General features: G+C 45.3%; 1 protein-coding gene and 1 pseudogene across 3 annotated transcripts in view; both read left to right on the forward strand.

The window, feature by feature from the left end:
* LOC133381510 (zinc finger protein 44-like) overlaps nucleotides 1-11,742 on the forward strand; it is a 71,060-nt gene extending 59,318 nt beyond the window's left edge. The window contains exons 1-6 of one of the 3 annotated variants that reach the window (XM_061620697.1): nucleotides 2,149-2,276; nucleotides 5,514-6,098; nucleotides 6,383-6,464; nucleotides 7,027-7,109; nucleotides 7,360-7,486; nucleotides 11,471-11,742. In XM_061620697.1, the coding sequence (XP_061476681.1) occupies nucleotides 5,988-6,098; nucleotides 6,383-6,464; nucleotides 7,027-7,109; nucleotides 7,360-7,486; nucleotides 11,471-11,727 (660 nt within the window). In that variant the 5' untranslated portion in view covers nucleotides 2,149-2,276; nucleotides 5,514-5,987 and the 3' untranslated portion in view covers nucleotides 11,728-11,742. Of the gene's footprint in view, nucleotides 1-2,148; nucleotides 2,277-5,513; nucleotides 6,099-6,382; nucleotides 6,465-7,026; nucleotides 7,110-7,359; nucleotides 7,487-11,470 lie in introns of those variants that run through there. The other 2 variants (XM_061620700.1, XM_061620699.1) reach the window with 2 other exon arrangements.
* LOC133378946 (zinc finger protein 420-like) overlaps nucleotides 1-14,432 on the forward strand; it is a 32,726-nt pseudogene extending 18,294 nt beyond the window's left edge.
* Nucleotides 14,433-18,209: the final 3,777 nt, after the last annotated feature.

The raw sequence follows: 18,209 nt of genomic DNA on the forward strand, positions 1-18,209 counted from the left end.
GGGTATGTAAGGGATGACGGTCTTTCAGGTATCCTGGTCCTGAGCTGTATAGGGCTTTGTAGACCAAAACTAGAACCTTGAACTTGGCCCGGTACCAAATGGGCAGCCAGTGCAATTCTTTCAGTAGTGGGGTGACATGTTGGCGATACCCTGCTCCAGTGAGCAGTCTCGCCACCACATTTTGCACCAGCTGCAGCTTCCGGACCAACCTCAAGGGCAGCCCCACATAGAGCGCATTACAGTAATCCAGCCTGCAGGTTACCAGTGCGTGGACAACAGTGGTCAGGCTATCTCAGTCCAGAAATGGCCACAGCTGTCTCACCAGCTGAAGCTGGTAAAAGGCACTCCTAGCCACTGAGGTCACCTGAGCCTCTAGTGACAAAGATGGATCCAGGAGCACCCTCAGACTACAGACCTGCTCTTTCAAGAAGGTGTACGACCCCTCCAAAGCAGGCAACTGTCCAATTATCCGAACTCAGGAACCACCAACCCACAGTGCCTCCGTCTTGCTAGGATTCAGACTCAATTTATTGGCCCTCAATCAGCCCACCACTGAGTCCAGGCAGCGGTCCAGGGCTTCCACGGCCTCTCCTGATTCAGATGTTACAGAGAAATAGAGCTGGGTATCATCAGCATACTGCTGACACCTCGCCCCGAAGCTCCTGATGACTGCTCCCAAGGGCTTCATATAGATGTTAAACAGCATGGCGGACAAGATGGTACCCTGCAGCACCCCACAGCACAGCTGCCAGGGGGCTGAAAGACAGTCACCCAATGCTATTCTCTGAGAATGACCCTGGAGATAGGATCGAAACCACTGTAAAACAGTGCCTCCAATACCCATCTCACCAAGTCGGCCCAGAAGGATACCATGGTCAATGGTAGCAAAAGCCGCTGAGAGATCAAGTAAGAATAACAGGGTCGTACTCCCCCTGTCCTCCTCCCGATAAAGGTCATCCATCAGGGCAACCAAGGCTGATTTAGTCCCATAACCAGGTCTGAACCCAGACTGGGATGGGTCAAGATAATCTGTTTCATCCAAGAGTACTTGCAGTTGCTGCACCACAACCCTCTCAATCACCTTCCCTAAAAAGGGGTATTTGCAGCTGGTCAGTAGTTGTCAAAAAAAGTGGGTCCAGGGTGGGCTTTTTCAAGAGTAGTTGGATCACCGCCTTCTTCCAGAGAGAATTGTTATCTTTCCTCCCTTGACGGCTGAGGAAATTAACAGGCAAGACTAAAAAAGATAAGTCATCAGAATGGATTGTTTCTTAATTTGGACTGATATTACTTACTGTTGCTTCATAGGAAGATATATACTTCGTTTGTGTGTATGTATGGAGGGAGAGAGAATGTAGCTCCTTTTTTCTTGGTACTTGTCATTGATTCTGTTTTGATTGCTAGATGTTTGACATTACATGGCTGAGGGAGGTGGAGAACAGAAAAAGGACCAAATGAAATTTGTTTGCTCCCGTTTCCTTAATTCCCGTTCACAGGATGACCATTGCCTCAAATGGAGATCTGTTGGCAGGTCATATCTACAAAGTATACAGTTTTTCAGACTTTGTAGCAAAGCCATACTCTGGGCATGAGTTCCATGTTCTCCTAGGGAGGGCTGGTTTTCCCCCCGTTCTGTCTGAACTTAATTTTCTGTAACTGCCAAAAGTAGCTGAACTGACTTGGCCTTCGGAGGCCATTCACCTTCCAGGCAGAGTCACAGACACCATCACGTCTTCCCTCCTCACGCAAGCAACCCCACCTGTAGAGCCTTCTCTGCCAGCTCCCTCATACTTTTCAGGGCTTGGGAGTCTTGAGCCCCCCCAGGCCAAACCCCAGGGAGCGGCCACAGCTCAGCGGGTAGAGCGGCTGCTGTGCATGCAGAAGGTCCCACCTTCAGCCCCCAAGCATCTCCTTGTCTGAAACAGTTGAGAGCTGCTGCCAGCCAGAGCAGACAGCACTGAGCTAGATGGCCCCCAATGATTCAACTCAGTATAGGGCAGGAGTCTTCCTGTGTTCTGCACAATGTCTCTTTCCTCCTTGGCTCCCACTTTGAGCGAGGGTTAAAATATACGAAACGAGATTGCTAGAGGGGAAAGAGGAAGAGGAGGTACTGGAGCCATCGAAGAAAATGCGGCTCCTCCCCCTCTGACGTCACTTCCTGCCTGGCTCTTCTCTTGGAGATAAGCGGCTCCCTGGAGAAGTGCGGCAGTTTCATTCGCCTTTAAACTGCAGCAGAAGCAGCAGCGGCGCTGCAGTGTCTTTGGCCCTCCTGGGGTCTGGTAAGCCCCTTGTCCCCCGTTGGGCGAAGGGGAGTCCCAGGGCCGCTGGGGAGGGCGGAGAGGAGGCTGTGCAAAGCAGGGGAGCGAGGAGGAAGCTGGGAGACCCCTGAGTGAGTGTGGGGGGGAAGAGCAGATTGCAGCGTCAGCCGGTGAAGGCTGGAGCAATACCAACGGGACCCTCACCCCATAAGGAGGTGGCCTCTGTTAAGTTGTCCCTTCACGATCCCCCATCAGAACATCCACCAAGTCTGCATAATAACAGATGTACAAAGCAAATAAAATGGAAGAAAAAAGATAGGCAGAGCCTTGGTACAATGAGTGGAAAGTGGAGCTTCCTTATGCAGAAGCAGTATACCAGTCATAATGTGTTAAATGACTTCAATTTGATGGCTAGACAGGAAGGGAATCTGGGGGGGCTCCGTTCAAAGTCCCTTTAATTCTCACTTGGCAGTAAGTACCTGTGGTTTCCCCCGAAGCACTGCATGGGTCGCCCCCTCGGATATCTTGTGAGCCCCCTCCACCTTTGCACATTTGGTGGAAGGGTTTTCCCAGGGCCACAGGGCAGGGCGCACAGGAGGTCTGTTCAGCTGATCCATCCAAATCAGGGAGGAGAGGTACCTCCCACTCCCCAGCAAGGCCAGGACACCACTTTGAATTAAGGGGCAATTGAAAGTATGCCTATCAATGCCCCCATTATTCACACACTGACTGGTGTTATCACGCATGTGCCCATCCAGACAGGTAACCCCTGGGATACAAGCTCGAACTGGGGGACAGGATTGGAAGAGGGTTTGTTGCCAACTGTACTTAAAGATGCTGTGGTAACTCCTATCTTAAAAATACCGGCCCTGGCCCCTCTGGTCTTGAATAACTACCGACCAATCTCAAATCTTCCTTTTCTGGGGAAGGCGATTGAGCGTGCGGTGGCTATTCAATTACAATCACATCTGGATGAAGGTAGATACTTAGACATCCTTCAGTTAGGGTTTAGACCAAAACATGGGGTTGAATCTGCCCTGGTCGCACTGGTTGATGATCTGAGAAGAGCCTTAGATAGAGGAGAATATACCTTCCTCGCACTTCTCAATCTGGCAGCAGCCTTTGATACGGTCGATCACAACATTCTTCTAGATCGTTTAATGACCATGGGCATTCAAGGAGATGTCCTGCGTTGGTTCCGCTCTTATCTCAGCAGGAGAACCCAAAGAGTAGCATTGGGGGATGAGATCTCGGAACCGTGGCCGCTCGATTCTTGCCCCAATGCTTTTTAACATTTACATCAAACTGTTGGGTGACTTTATTCGTAGTATGGGTCTGCAATTTCATCAGTATGCAGATGATACCCAAATCTACTTGTCTGCTGCAACACAACTGACTAAAGGGCTGGAACTAATAGGGGAATGGATGTTTAAGAACAAACTGCTGCTAAATTCTGATAAAACTGAGATCCTCTTGGTAGGTGATTTTCCAAACTAGGAATAACTCAAGTGACTTTCAACCAAGTTTCTGTCCCCTTGAGTGACCAAGTTCGTAGTTTGGGTGTCATCTTGGACTCCCAACTGACGATGGAGACTCAGATAGCGGCAGTTTGTCGGACTGCACTCTACCACCTGTCCCTCATTCACAAAATCTGCCCCCATCTCCCAAAGCATCTTTTACCAACTGTAGTCAGTGCCTTGGTTCTTTCCCGTCTGGACTACTGTAATGCTCTATATGCTGGACTCCCTTTGGGAACTTTGCGTAAGCTTCAACTTGTCCAGAATGAGGCGGCACGACTCATTAACGGCTGCCATAGGAGAGAACACATCACCCCAATCTTTCGGGAACTTCATTGGCTCCCGATAGTGTTGCGGGTGAAGTTTAAAATACTAGCTTTAACTTATAAGACCTTTTTTGATGCTGGTCCAATCTATTTGAAGAACAAACTCTCTCTTCTTGGAGCAGATGGGCGTATGAGGTCCTCAGCCGCTAGACTTTTTGTGGTTCCATCTATAGAGCGGCCAGATTCTCCATTGCAGCTCCCACGCTATGGAACACTTTACCAGTTCATACTCGCTTAGCCCCTTCACTTTTGTGTTTTCGGAGGCAGTTGAAGACATGGTTTTTTGTACAGTCAGATGAATGAACATGCCACAGTTAGCTGGCAAAGGGGGTGGTCTGATTTTTGGGGTCTTATGTGAACAGTATTTTTATTATGTACCTGTTGATTTAGATTTTGATATGTTGTTTTTGTATTTTTATTCCTTTGTATGTCGCCTAGAGTGACAGGTTGTCCTGCCAGATAGGCGTCGAATAAATTTTAGATAATAATAATAATAATAATAATAATAATAATACAGAAGGGACCTTTAAGTGTGAATAGAAAGTGCTACTGAAAATTGGCAATCTTTTCATCAAAGAAATCAAACTCGGAAGACCCCGACTGAAAGTGAACAACTGTGTTTTATTAAAAGGGTAAATAGGTGAAGAGAGCAATTCAAATGCCTACAGGGCAGGGCAGCCCCCACCCGCGTCCATATCCTATCACTCAGTGCCGGCTGGGGTGAAGGTAAGGTTAGTCCTTCCTTCATTTATGATGACAATCCCAAAAATGTAGATTCTTTGCTTTCTTCTTCCACCACATTATACTCAAAGATCCTTCCATTTCCTTATCACAACCAGGTCATAAACTCCAGGAACTGCAGCGCTCCAATTTAATTTAATATGCAACAATATAGCTCACATTTAACTCTGAAGGGGGACAGTTGTAAAGATAAGCAAATCTATCAAGAGACGAAAGGAATAATGTATTTCATTCACAATTAAACCAACATTCTGTATTCCAGGAGAGGCTTGGAAAAGTCCTGAGATAAGTTAGGGAGTATAGGATCTTATATTGAATTAGACAGTTGTCCCATCTAGCTCAGTATTGTCCGCACTGACTGGCAGAGTCTCTCCAGGATTAAAGGCAGGGAGTCTTTTCCAGCCCTACCTGGAGATTCAAAGTGGGACGTTCTGTGTACAAAGCAGCTGCTCCACCGCTGAGTTACAGCCCTTCCCCTAAAAGCTTGTTTAGCTAATTTTTAATTAAGGGGGTAATGAGGATTACGCTGGTCCCTGGGGCCCTTTGGAGCTGCTGTCAGAGATCTGTCAGCCATCCAGGGGCCCATCTTCAAAGGAAGACGTAGGCCCCATCACTGGGTTTTTATCAAAGCTTATATGGTAGAAACAATAATCCTCATATTTGACTACTCTTAGCCAGCACATTTCCTACTCTGCAAGCCTTCGGCCTGGGCATAGTGATCCCTATTTGGCTTCGCTCATTCTATGAACTTCGCTCCTTCTGAACATGTCCTCAGAATGCTGAAAACCATTCCCAGAAGCAGAGAAGGGATGAGGACTCCGTGAAAGGCAAAGAGATCAAAGATGGAACAGCAAGACCCAGCTACCCCTGAAGCAGGACTTGGCCCTGATGCCATCAAGCCTGAGACCCATGGGGAGGAATTCTTGGGGGGAAACGTGCAGAAGATCTTGGGGTAGAACCCCCTCAGCTCAGATGTGCAGCGCCAGCAGTTCCGGCGTTTCCGCTACCAGGAGGCTGAGGGGCCCCGAGAGGCTTGCAGCCGACTCCACCTTCTTTGCCGTGAGTGGCTGAAGCCAGAGCGACACTCAAAGAACCAGATCCTGGACAAGGTGATCCTGGAGCAGTTCCTGGCTGTCCTATCCCCAGAGATGGAGAGCTGGGTGAGGGAATGTGGAGCGGAGACCAGTTCCCAGGCGGTGGCCCTGGCAGAAGGTTTCCTCCTGAGCCTGGCAGAGGACGAGAAGCAGGAAGAGCAGCAGGTGAGAGGGCTTCATCCAGACCAGGGTCAGCCATCGTTGTGTCTTCCAGATGTTCAAGTAAAAGTCCTATAATGGCTGGCCGTTCATTGTATTTGCTGGGGCTGATTTGAATTGGAGTCCATTTCCATCTGAAGGGCGCAGTGTTGGCTACCCCGATATCAAGTATCTCTAAGGGTTTATCCTTCCTTTTCTATATCGAATACTTCTCTCAGTTTTGCCTCTGTCAGTCCTCTTCTCATCCTGCTACCCATTATATGACTTGAGTTCTTATTATGCTGTTTCAGGAAAAGGGTCTCTATGCAGAAATAGGAACTGATCTCCCTGAGGCAGAGAGGACACCATCGGACCCCAGGCAGAGGCTTCTGGGTAAGGATTAATGGGTCATATATCCATTTGGTCTTTCTTCATTTTGACTCCTTCAGTCTTGTCTCCGAGAACCAGTGTGGTGCAGTGCTTAAGGTGTTGGACTACAACCTGGGAGACCAGGGTTCAAATCCCCACACCACCATGAAGCTCACTGGGTGACCTTGGGCCAGTCACTCCCTCTCAGCCCCAGAGGAAGGCAATCGTAAACCTCCTCTGAATACCGCTTACCATAAAAACCCTATTCATAGGGTCGCCATAAGTCATTAATGACTTGAAGGCAGTCTATTTCCATTTTCCACTCATGTCTCCAGCCTTTTCCACGGCTCAGAACTGCTCCTACTTACATCATGATTTTTTACGTGGGAACCATCACTTTGATTTCTGGCCTAGAGCTCAAATGAGGAGAGATGTTTTATCACACACCCGAAACGTAAACTGTGAATCAACACCTGAAACTCACTCAGCTAATAAGAACCCTTGTGCAGTTACACCTCTATGGTTTAATCTCTGAGAATAGCATACTACGTACTATAGGCTTTTGGGCCTATTTTCTTTTTCACAGGTGATGGAATCATATCAGCAAGACCTACTAAATCATCTCCCCTTTCTGGTGGAGGAGAAGCTGTTGCTGTCTCCCCAGATCAGGTAGGGGAAAGACTCAGAAGTGGTAGAGGCTGGGGGCAGCCTGGGTGCCTCTCTGTCCATGGGTCTGAATGAATTTCCCTCCTCTTTGCGTCTCCCAAAGCCATCCTCAACAAAAGCTGTGAATGCCATTTAAGAAGGTTTCTGTCCTTAGAACAATGACCAGCCACCTCACCTTAACTACATTTTGCACGTAGGTAGTAGATAATCTTTATGCGTTCTATGATGACAAAATGTATTGTTTCTCTTTTAGGATCCAGTGTCTTTGGAGGATGTGGCTGTGCAGTTCATGGAAGAGGAGTGGGCTTTGCTGAATCCTGACCAGAGAGCTCTGCATAGCGAAGTCATGGATGAGATTTGTAGGACTCTGTCCTGTCTTGGTAAGGCCCCCGTTTAGTCGTAATTTGTTATGCTCCATCAAGTCGATCACAACTTATGGCGACCCTATGAATCAACAACCTCCAGTAGCATCTGTTATAAACCACCCTGTTCAGATCTTGTAAGTTCAGGTCTGTGGCTTCCTTTATGGAATCAATCCATCTCTTGTTTGGCCTTCCTCTTTTTCTACTCCCTTCTGTTTTTCCAAGCATTACTGTCTTTTCTAGTGAATCACGTCTTCTCATGATGTGTCCAAAGTATGATAACCTCTGCTTCTCCATTTTAGCTTCTAGTGACAGTTCTGGTTTAATTTGTTCTAACACCCAATTATTTGTCTTTTTTACGGTCCATGGTATTAGTCATAAATATCTGTTTTCAAATTCCATATTTCTATATTTAAATATTCCATATTTCTATATTTAATGAACTACCACCTATTTCAGCTTTGATTCGTAATCTTCTGCAGATATCCTTGTATGGACAGCCATCTGTTCTCTGAACACAGAGCTCTAGTCTTGCCGTTCTAAACAATGGTCCAATTCATTTGAATTTTTCACTAAAATGTTTCTCCAAGTGCTAACACAGCATAGCTGAGCTCCATTTAAATTTCTAATAAAGTCCACTGGGTGCAACATTTGGCATTCCGGGCTTTGGGAAGACACGTCCAAAGCTTCCCTCTTAGTTTATCCTTTTTCCTAGACCTGGAGCAGAGTGTTGGCAGTGTATCATAGTATTTGGGGGAGAGGAGGATCGTTTTAAGACTGGGGTAGCCATCATGGTGTGCTCTGCAGATTGCTGGAGTCTCATTCCCATAAGCGGTGACCATTGTCCACGCTAACTGGGGCTGATGGGAATGGGATTCCCATAAGCTCTGGAGAGCACCACGTTGTTATAGGGAATGGGACTCAGACGGTAAGAAAAGCCTTCCCTATCATAGAATTATAGAATAAGGCCATCAAGCCCAACCGCCTGCTCAATGCAGGAATCCAAATCAAAGCATTCCCAACAGAGATGGCATACGGCTCTAACAGTTAGGTAAGAAAAGCCTTCCCTATATCTGCACATTTCCTATATTTCAACAGGTGAAGTCCATTTCTTCCAGGCTAGTACAAGATTTGCTATCTCTTTTTTTTTTTGAGGGGGAGGAGGAACCCTTGTAGGAAAAGGGACTTGGCCAGACCAGAGCCACTCCTCCCAGCTGCCTCTTGAATGCCTCCAGTGTCAGAGAGCCCACTACCTAAACATGCCCAATTCTTTCAGTTACTCCTCATAGGGCTTGGTTTCCAGTCCCCTGATCATCCTTGTTGCCATCCTCTGAACCCATTCCAGTTTGTCTGCATCCTTCTTGAAGCGTAGAGACCAGAATTGGACACAGTACTCAAGAAGAGGCCTAACCAATGTTGAATAGAGGGGAAGTAATACTTCACGCAATTTGGAAACTATACTTCTGTTAATGCAGCCTAATACAGCATTTGCCTTTTTTGCAGCCACATAGCACTGTTGGCTCATATTCAGCTTGTGATCAATGACAATTCCAAGATCCTTCTCACATGTCGTATTGCTGAGCCAAGTATCCCCCATCTTATAACTGTGCATTTGGTTTCTTTTTCCTAAGTGTAGAACTTTGCATTTATCCCTGTTGAATTTCATTCTGTTGTTTTCAGCCCAATGCTCCAGCCTATCAAGGTCCCTTTGAATTTTCTTTCTGTCTTCCACGGTATTAGCTATGCCCCCCAATTTTGTATCATCTGCAAATTTGATAAGCATGCTCTGCACCTCCTCATCCAAGTCGTTAATAAAAATGTCGAAGAGCACTGGGCCCAGGACCAAGCTCCCACTTGTTACTTCTGCCCAGTTTGAGAAGGAACCATTGATAAGCACTCTTTGAGTATGATTCTGGAGCCAACTGTGGATCCACCTAATAGTTGTTCCATCCAGCCCACATTTAACTAGCTTGTTAATCAGAATATCATGGGGCACTTTGTCAAAAGCTTTGCTGAAGTGGAGATATATTTGTTGGCATTGCTAGGCCGTACTACCGATGTGTTTTTTCATCAAGTCTGACATGTTTCAAGATGTATGGGAAAGCTGTGTTATCAGCCATGCCTGGCCTGAGAGAGCAGACATCCAAGGTCAGACAGGTTGTCATGGTAACGGGAGATAACAGCTGGGAAAGTTGTAACAGCCTGCTGTTGGTTCTTCCTTCTTCTGTGTCTTGTCTCTGAACTGAGAACTTCTCCTAGAGGGGGGAGAAACTCTACATGTATTCACTCTTAAGCCTTTTGGCCTTAGTGTCTAAGTAAAGACTCTTAACTTGATCTATTGCCTCTGTGATGTTTCTTGCTCAACTTAACTCCAAAGTAACGTTCGCTGTCATGCAACAACGCTCACACATCAACAATATTATGTCCACAGCATTCCCACAGTCTATAAGGGAGGTTACCCGATCAAAAAATGAGATAAGATTAGTTTGGCAGGATTTGTTCTCTGTTTTTAAGGTGCTTACAGACTGACTGCTTTATAATCCGTTCCAGAGTTTTTCCAGGGATTGATGTTAGGCTGACTGGTCTGTAGTTCCCCAGTTCTTCCTTTTTGCCCTTTTTGAAGATACGGACTACATTAGCTCTCCTTCAGTCATCCAGCACTTCACCAGTCCTCCACGATTTCACAAAGATAATAGACAGTGGTTCAGCCAGTTCCTTCAATACTCTAGGATGCAGGTTATCGGGCCCTGCCGATTTGAACTCGTTCAACATGATTAGGTATTCCTTGACCATTTGTCTATCAATCTCAAGCTCCAATCCACCTCTTCCACTTCATGTTTCCCAGGAGGGTCATAGACCCTTTTTTGGGAGAAGACTGAGCCAGTGTAGGAATTGAGCACTTCTGCCTTTTCTTTGTCATCTGTTATCATTTTGCTATCCTCATTGAGTAGCTGTGCCACCACATTGGCTTCTTCTGTTTCCCCCCTTTTTTCCTTGTTGGAATTGCTTGCCATTGAGCTATTAGAATTTCCTTTTTTATCTCCAACACAAGTCAGACGATTGGCAATTTGCTTTTCAAAAGTTACATTCTCGTCTTCTCCTTGATTGGGTGGTCGGTAGTGGACTCCAACCACCACATTCCTTTTATTACTTGCCCCATTAATTTTAATCCAGATACTCTCGGTGGAGCTACCAAGCTCATCTTCCTGTATTCCTGTGCAGGGATATATATTTTTAACATATAACGCGACTCCACCTCCCTTTTTATGACTTCTGTTCTTTTTGAAAAAGACAATTTGTCTATTTTTATTGATTTAAAACATGTACATCTCCATTTTATTGTAAACAAAAATTCACAAGGAGTAAAATTTTTGTGTTAGAGATCAGTACAAGATGTTAAAATCACAACATAATCAAAACAACAGTATACTAATCAGCACGAGGAAACTTTTAAGAGTTGCAAGAAATGCAAATACAGACGAGAGCCATCTTTGAGTGGTTGGCTGACTCAGCAGCCCTGCCATAGTTCATTGCCCAACCAGTCCAGGAGTATTTGCTCTGATTGGCAGCACATCTGAGTGCTCTTTTGAGGTCCTTTAACTGCTGAAGTGGGGGATTCGCCTTGCGATCTTCTACTTGCTGTCAACTTGCTCTGCCGCTGAAGGATGGAGCCTTCCCTTTTCATTTTCTCTCTTCACTTCCTCCAAAGAGTTTCAAAGAGAATAGCTGTGGTTGTTTTATTTACCTGTACAACTGTGTAGGCTAGGCCGAATGAGAGCTGGGAGCTGAACCCAGATCACCGTGGTCCAAATCCCACAATCCGTATCACTCCAATTGTCAGTGAATGCCAGACAACAGAGACTGTTCAACCTGGAGTAAGATCCGTCTCCCATCTAAGTCCTGTCAATTCTTCCTTTATCACAAAAGTTATTTGGGATTGTTCAGTGATTTGAGGATCCATTTCTTCCCTCATGGTCTTATCAGTTTTCCTCTTCCTTGCAGAAGGTGATGAATGGAAAGCCAAGAGGAAGGAAGAACTTTGTGGGAAAGAGAGACAGGAAAGAGACAGATCTGAAAACAAGGAAGAGCAGAGAAGGAATCCTGAAGCAGAAGAGAACAGGAGGAATAAATCTTGTGCTTCTCACGGCAGTGGCTACCATAAAACTGCCATCCGAGAAAAAACAGATCAAAGAAGAAAAAGAAATAAATTATTTATTTATTTATTTATTTTATTTTATTTAATTTATATACCGCCCTAAGCCCAAGGGCTCTCTGGGCGGTGTACATAAAATAAAGCAATCAGGAATATATAAATACAATAAAACAATAGAATCAAACCAACAAAGGTAAACAAAAATAATCAAACAGTAGCAAAATACAACAATACATATAATAATACGCATTAAAATGCCTGGGAATATAAAAAGGTTTTCACCTGGCGCCGAAAAGATAGCAGCGTCGGTGCCAGGCGCACCTCATCGGGGAGACCATTCCATAGTTCGGGAGCCACAACCGAAAAGGCCCTATTTCTAGTCACCACCCTCCGAGCTTCTCGATGGGATGGTACTCGGAGGAGGGCCTTAGATGTTGAGCGCAGTGTATGGGTAGTTTCATATTGGGAGAGGCGCTCCACCAGGTATTGCGGTCCCATGCGATGTAAGGCTTTATAGGTCAAAACCAGCACTTTGAATTTAGCCCGGAAACAAATAGGAAGCCAGTGCAGACGAACCAGAACGGGTGTAATATGGGCGGACCTTCTTGTCCGCGTCAACAATCTGGCCGCTGCATTCTGGACTAACTGTAGTTTCTGAACTGTCTTCAAGGGCAGCCCAACGTAGAGAGCATTGCAGTAGTCAATAAATAAATAAATAAATATTTTTATTGTTGGAAAAGTCTCATTTCTAAAAGAAAATGTAAAGCCCACAACAAAAACCAGAAAAGGTAGAAACCTTATAAGTGCTTGGAATGTGGAAAGAGCTTCAGCTAGAAACACCAACTCACTGCTCATCAAAGAATTCACACTGGGGAGAAACCTTATAAGTGCTTGGAATGTGGAAAGAGCTTCCATCAGAAGACATATCTGACTTCCCATCAAAGTATTCACATGGGAGAGAAACCATATAAGTGCTTGGAATGTGGAAAGAGCTTCCATCAGAAGATACATCTGACTTCCCATCAAAGTATTCACACAGGAGAGAAACCATATAAGTGCTTGGAATGTGGAAAGAGCTTCAGCTGGAAACACCGACTCACTGCCCATCAAAGAATTCACACTGCGGAGAAACCTTATAAGTGCTTGGAATGTGGAAAGAGCTTCAGCTGGAAACACTAACTCACTGCTCATCAAAGAATTCACACTGGGGAGAAACCTTATAAGTGCTTAGAATGTGGAAAGAGCTTCCATCAGAAGACATATCTGACTTCCCATCAAAGTATTCACACAGGAGAGAAACCATATAAGTGTTTAGAATGTGGAAAGAGCTTCAGCTGGAAAAACAAACTCACTGCCCACCAAAGAATTCACACTGGGGAGAAACCTTATAAGTGCTTAGAATGTGGAAAGGGCTTCCATCAGAAGACATATCTGACTTCCCATCAAAGTATTCACACAGGAGAGAAACCATATAAGTGCTTAGAATGTGGAAAGAGCTTCCATCAGAAGACATATCTGACTTCCCATCAAAGTATTCACACAGGAGAGAAACCATATAAATGTCTGGAATGTGGAAAGAGCTTCAGCTGGAAAAACAAACTCACTGCCCATCAAAGAATTCACAATGGGGAGAAGCCATATAAATGTCTGGAATGTGGAAAGAGCTTCAGCTGGAAAAACCAACTCACTGCCCATCAAAGTATTCACTCAGGAGAGAAACCATATAAGTGCTTAGAATGTGGAAAGAGCTTCCGCCGGAAGGCACATCTGACTTCCCATCAAACAATTCACACAGGGAAGAAACCATAGAACTGCTTTGAATGTGGAAAGAGCTTCAGAAGTAGCACAAGTCTTTATTGTCATGAAAGATTTCAGAAATGGGGAAACCATATTATGAGTGTAGAACAGGGGGTGGCTGACCTGTTGCCCAATGCCCCTGCACTGTGGGATGTTAGAGAAGAGATCCTGACCTTCCCCTGTGTGATCGTGGCCTCCCTTCTCTTTTCACACAACACTGCCCTCACCCAGAACCCATCCCCCCTTTCTTTGTAGACCAAATTCGGATTTTCCCAATCTTGGGAAAATCCTAAAATAAAAATACAGATGCAATCCACTGCTCCCTTGTTGGTGCTGCTGGTTGCATTCTCTTTAGCTGAGGTGGAACCAGAAAGAGCTGTGAACTATTAATATGAAGGGGCCTGAGTTTGTCATGTCCATTAATTTTAAAGGATCCACTCTGAGGTGGAAGTTGGGTGCAACCCACATATTAGTTTTACGACTCTTTTGTGCAAATCTGTTATTTTGAAAACCTTGTATTTTTTAACAAAATTAATTCATGCCCACAATGGACCTCAAGTTTCAAGACCTTATGGTGGTCAGGGAAGAAGTACTAATGAAGGGGAGAGAACAACACTCAGGGTTGAATACATCCCATCAAGCACAACCCAGTAATGTGGAGGGAGAAGATACTTTGGACACCTAAGCGCCTGGGCCTCCAACAGGTAGGACAAAAGGGTCTGTTTCTAGCAGGACCAGCAGGTAGCCAAGACAGCTTTCATTGTTTTAAAGAAGTAAGTTTGTATGTGGACTAGAAAAAAAAGCCCCTATCCTTCCAGGTTTTTAACTATTTATTTATTTATTTATTTTATTACATTTCTAGACCGCCCTATAGCAATAAGCTCCCAGGGCGGTGAACAGCATAATAAAACAGATTAAAATACAAGCGGATGTAAATACAATACAGTACACAATAAAACATAATTAAAATTCCAAATTTAAATTCAATTTTACAATTTTTAAAATGCCTGGGCAAAGAGGTTGGTCTTTACCTGGCGCCGAAAAGATAACAGAGAAGGCGCCAGGCGTATCTTGTCAGGGAGGGCGTTCCATAGTTCGGGGGCCACCACCGAGAAGGCCCTAGCTCTAGTTGTCGTTCTCCGTGCCTCCTTATGCGTTGGGACACGGAGAAGGGCCTTCGACGTCGAGCGCAGTGACCGGGTAGGTACATAGCGGGAGAGGCGTTCTGACAGGTATTGCGGTCCGATGCCGTTAAGGGCTTTATAGGTAAGAACCAACACTTTGAATCTGGCCCGGAAACATATTGGTAGCCAGTGCAGCTACTAATGAGTAAAGTTACTAATGAGTAAAGTCACTCCAGAGAGAGAGAAGACCAGGCTGGATCTTGGGAGGGGGGCACACTACTGAACAGCTGCTGCCACCGCCCCACTTACACACACACTTTCTACTTCTTTGCCCCTCACTCTTCTGTTGGAAACTCCAACCAGCATGTTAACTTACTTACGGCAGGCAAGCTGATCCTGTAATGATGAGCAGAGGAAGAAGGCCTCTCAACCCACCCACAACAGTGGTGCAGTTGTCATGGGCTGTGCAGGGTCATCGTCCCTTTCTTTTTGGGGATGTGCATCCCACCCGGGTCCCTCTGTTTCCGCAGCCGACTGCATGACTTTCAAAAGGCCTCTTTCCCCCTCACTGTTGCCACCTGCACAGAACTGCTTGCGAGTGCCTGTAGCACCAACAGCGGCTGCTCCCCGAGAGAGCAAAGCCTTCCGCCTCCCAGTGCAGCAGCAGCACCTCTGCACACCGGCGTTATTTCCCCCGCCTCAGCCAGCTTTCCTGTACTGAGCAGGAGGGACGCTGGTAGAGGTTGAATTGCATGCAGGGCGGAGGAGGAGGAGGATATATATACACACACACCTGGAGTGATTTCTCCTCCTTTGTAAACTCCAGCCAGCATGTTGGTGGGGAAAGGCATGACTCGCAGCACAACAACAATAATAATATTAATAAGAACATTAATAAGAAATGCTGTACAGGTTGAAGACCAGCCGTGAGGGCTTTGCTAGTGGAGCTCACTGTCGTTTCTTTTTCCACGGTGAACTGGGTGGGAGGGGAAATTGGCAGGAACTAGCGTGCCTCACTCCGGATGGTCCTAGGCAGGCTGGAGTGAAACCATATAAATGCCTGGAATGTGGAAAGAGCTTCAGTACAAATTCCTTTCTCACTGCCCATCGAAGAATTCACACTGGTAAGAAGTCATATGAAAGCTTGGAATGTGGAAAGGGCTTTAGCTGGAAAATTAAACTTGCTTCCCATCAAATAATTCACATTGGGGAATAACCATATAAGTGCTTACAATGTGGAAAGAGCTTCAGCTATAAGGAAAATATCGCTGTCCATGAAATAATTCACACTGGGTATGTCAGCACTATATCAGTGCTTGGAATGTGGAAAAAGCTTCAACTACAAGCACACGTTACTAGCAGAAACCAGTAATGATTTGAAACATGCTGATGAAAGTTAAAAGAGGAAAGCACAAAAGCAGGAGTAGATCTGAACATCAAAAAGACTAAAGTCATGACAGAAGATTTATGCAACTTTAAAGCTGACAATGAGGACATTGAACTTGTCAAGGATTATCAATAAATAATAATAATATTTAATTTGTGTGTCGCCTATCTGGCAGATAGCCACTCTAGGCGACGTACATTAAAATGGGATAAAATACAATAGTATCAAATGCAGTCACATTAATCTCAATAAATAAAATACTGGACAGTCATCAGTACATTTATAAAAACATTTACATATACAGCATATAATAGATGACAAAATCATGGAGATTAACCCATCCCAAAGATCTCAAAGGCCTGTTGAAATAGCCACGTCTTCAGGGCCTTGCGGAATGCATCCAGGGAAGGGGCATGTCGGAGATCAAACGGGAGGGAGTTCCAGAGAGTGGGGGCCACCACAGAAAAAGCCCTCTCCCTAGTACCCACCAACCTAGCTGTTTTGGTTGGTGGGATTGAGAGAAGGCCTTGCGTGGCTGATCTGGTCGGGCGGCATAATTGGTGACAGTGGAGGCGCTCTTTCAGGTAAACTGGGCCGAAACCGTACAGGGTTTTAAAGGCTAATACCAACACCGTGAATCGGGCCCGGAAAACAACCGGCAGCCAGTGTAGATCAAATAACACCGGCGGAATGTGATCACGGCGGCGGCTGTTGGTAAGTAAGCGCGTCGCTGCATTCTGTATAAGTTGCAATTTCCGGGTCGTTTTCAAGGGTAACCGCACGTAGAGCACATTACAGTAGTCCAATCGAGAGGTGACCAGGGCATGTACCTTGGCACAGTCATTAACCAAACTGGAGACTGTCATGCCAGCTTGCCAGCCTTACCCTGGCCTGCATTTAAAATGGCTAACTCCCAAAGCCTTATGGGGAATTCTTCCCCTTGGCATCTTCCCTGTTAGCTTGCTAGCAAGCAGTTAAATCTTTCATGTTCTTTCATCACTGTGACTTGGTGATTTTTACAGCACAGCTGTACCAGCTTACAGTAATTTTGCACCTTCTTATCAGTATAAGGGGCCTGGTTCCGTCAAGGCCGTAAAACTCCTTGCTTTGTTATGGGAAACCAAGAGGAGGCGTCAGGTGCTGTGGGAACATCGTTTTTTCATCCCTTTGATGAAAATGTTAATTGGGTAATTGTCTCTGGCTGGGAGGGAATTTTCCTCCATAAGAGGAGGCTCAGAACTCTGGGTTTATGTCCCACTTCGGAGCACCGCCTTGCCTATGGTGATGTTCTGTTGTGGCTCCATTTACATCTTGACTTGCAACTCCCTGAGGGGAAGAAGGCTATCCATTGAAAGATCCTATGCTCTTGTAAGTATAGCTAAGGCAGATAGCTTTGTTATTTTGATTTGTGCCAAGAAACTTTCCTTTACCTTTGTTACTAAACACCTTACGCGTTTGGGTGTATGGTTTTAGGATTTAATTTGCTGCTACAAATTATTTGTGTGTACCTTTTTGCTTTTTGTAACCTTTTTTATGCTTTTCTTATTTTCTTTTTAATAAACTTTAATTACTTTAAACCAACGTGTGTTTATTCCAGAGAAAGGGGTCAGTTCCTAAATTCAGTCCTTGCTGTTTGACCACAACTACTGTGTAACAGAGAAACGTTCTTACCTAAGACTTCAGAAGGGGCCAGGAGTGTATCTAGACTCTGGTCCTGAGAGGCTCAGGTGTTTAAGTGGGCTCTGGGGTTCCCTTTGCCCCAGAGTAGCTAACCAGTTGAAGGGTGGTGGCAGTACTACCTTGCAGGGTTGGTGTTGACGTGCACAACCTTGGCAAACCAGGATTTGCTGGGATCAATTGCCCAAGGCTGGGGATTGACTCCTAGGACAGTGAGACAATAGTCAAGAAATCAGAAGGCTAGGACTGGGGAGGGCAGCTATGAGAGAACTAGAAGAGGTCCTCAAATGCAAAGATGTATCACTGAACAAGTCAGGATCATTCAGACCATGGTATTCCCAATCTCTATGTATGGATGTGAAAGTTGAACAGTGAAAAAAGTGGATAAGAGAAAAAGCAACTCATTTGAAATGTGTGTTGGAGGAGAGCTTTGCATATACCATGGACTGCGAAAAAGACCAATAATTGGGTGTTAGAACAAATTAAACCAGAATTGTCACTAGAAGCCAGAGTGATGAAACTGAGGTGATCATACTTTGGACACATAATGAGAATACCTGATTCACTAGAAAAGACAATAATGCTGGGAAAAACAGAAGGCAG

Source organism: Rhineura floridana, chromosome 3 (genome assembly GCF_030035675.1).
Source record: "Rhineura floridana isolate rRhiFlo1 chromosome 3, rRhiFlo1.hap2, whole genome shotgun sequence".
Lineage (NCBI taxonomy): Eukaryota > Metazoa > Chordata > Lepidosauria > Squamata > Rhineuridae > Rhineura > Rhineura floridana.